At 49.7% G+C, this 1,590-nt stretch overlaps 1 protein-coding gene across 2 annotated transcripts in view; it reads right to left on the bottom strand.

Moving 5' to 3' along the window:
• LOC119957923 (SPARC-related modular calcium-binding protein 1-like) overlaps nucleotides 1-1,333 on the bottom strand; it is a 105,195-nt gene extending 103,862 nt beyond the window's left edge. For both annotated transcript variants that reach the window (XM_038786121.1, XM_038786123.1), the window contains exon 1: nucleotides 985-1,333. In XM_038786121.1, coding sequence (XP_038642049.1) covers nucleotides 985-1,071 — 87 coding nt within the window. In that variant the 5' untranslated portion in view covers nucleotides 1,072-1,333. The remainder of the gene's footprint in view (nucleotides 1-984) is intronic.
• Nucleotides 1,334-1,590: the final 257 nt, after the last annotated feature.

Raw genomic sequence — 1,590 nt, 5'->3', positions numbered from 1 at the left:
GATCAGTGTGACGATATTTTTTAGATACCCAGATCTCTGAGCAAACCTTCAGAAAGGGGAAGCTGGAATAATGGGGCCTTGACAAATAGATTTAAATTGAATTTCCTGTCACATTGATTATAATATCGTTACCTGTTGCATATGAAATCGAACATCAGGGGTTGATTCTCGAGTAGGCTTTGTAATGGCCAAGCGAGCCATTTAGCTGGAGGACAGGTAGAAATGGGTATCACATGTAATTTGGTAAAGTGGGTAATGAAGCTTAGTGCGAGTTCGTGGGGGAACGTTGTCAATCCATCACACTCACAGATAGGTGTGAATGTAAAGAACAAATGGAAGAACTTGATCAGTGTGTGTTCTGCTCGATGCGATTAAAAACGCTCACAACCATTTGCCCAATTAACAGACCTGCGGGAGGGAGAAGTGGTATTTATTCCGCCTGTCATCCAGGAGGATTCCCCCCTTCCCTTTTCACTGATCACCCCCCGGCCTGTCCCGACTCGCCCCGCAACCGAACAGCCCGGAGCAACAGGAACAGGAGCAATCCTCACACAGCACCAACCCTCTCTGAAACCCCGCATCTGGGCGCTAAACACCGCAGATCCCCTCACTGGATCTCAAAAAGATCCCTCAACGCCAGCACAGAGCCTTGAGAAACAGAAAACTTCAACAATCCCAGTGCACTTGCTGTGTTTTACTGGGAGACACAACAGAACGGTTTGTCCAGGAACTTTCCCTCCAGTCAAACCCTCCAACATTAACAATATATATCCGATATTAAGTATTTCTAAATGCAGGAAATCAGAATTCTTCTGTAAGTTCCGGCTATTTGGGGCAACTCGATGCTGATGCAGACTATGTTAACCATATTAAACTTGCTTTAAACGGATTTTAAACAGCCAGGACTGTATTTAAAAAGAGGAATAGACGGATTTCCAAGGAATCAGAGTGGGTGAACGAGCTCTCCCCTCTGGAGCTGCTTACCAGGGTCCTGTCGAAGCGATGGGGTTTTGAAGCTGCGGAGAGACCGAACACGTCAATGGCCAGGAGGATGAGAGAGAGAGGAGACATCCCGCAGAGAGAGAGAGGGAAGGAGGGAGGGAGAGAGAGATTTCCCGGGAACACACTGTGTCAGTTTCCACCTTTAGTCACAGTCTGCTCGCCTTGTCAGTTTCAGCGTGAAGTTTCAGTAATGGATCACCGGGGCGTGCTGGATTCTCTCTGTCTCTCCTTCCTCTCCCTGTGAAGGCTGTTGGTCCAATTCACCCCCACCCCTGCCAGTCCCGCTAGCCACACTCCCAGCTCCCTCTCCAAGGTGATCGCTGCCACTGTTTGGAATCAGTCCACCCCACGTGGAGACAGAGCAAATCCCCACCCAGCCAACCCCGCCTCCCATTGTGGGAAAAGCCGTCCCCCCCCCCCAACCCCAGCTCATTCCAAATCCCGGCTAAACCCCGCCTAGTGACCAACAAATCCCTTTCCCCACCTGAATTTGAATCTAATCTCCTCACAACCGCTTTACACGTCGCCACAGTCACACGCTCAAACTCCCTGGCCACTCTCTTCCCACCAATACCAACCTACCAAGAA

Source organism: Scyliorhinus canicula, chromosome 27, assembly GCF_902713615.1.
Source record: "Scyliorhinus canicula chromosome 27, sScyCan1.1, whole genome shotgun sequence".
NCBI classification, from domain to species: domain Eukaryota; kingdom Metazoa; phylum Chordata; class Chondrichthyes; order Carcharhiniformes; family Scyliorhinidae; genus Scyliorhinus; species Scyliorhinus canicula.
This window is presented reverse-complemented; position numbering and strand designations above follow the sequence as displayed.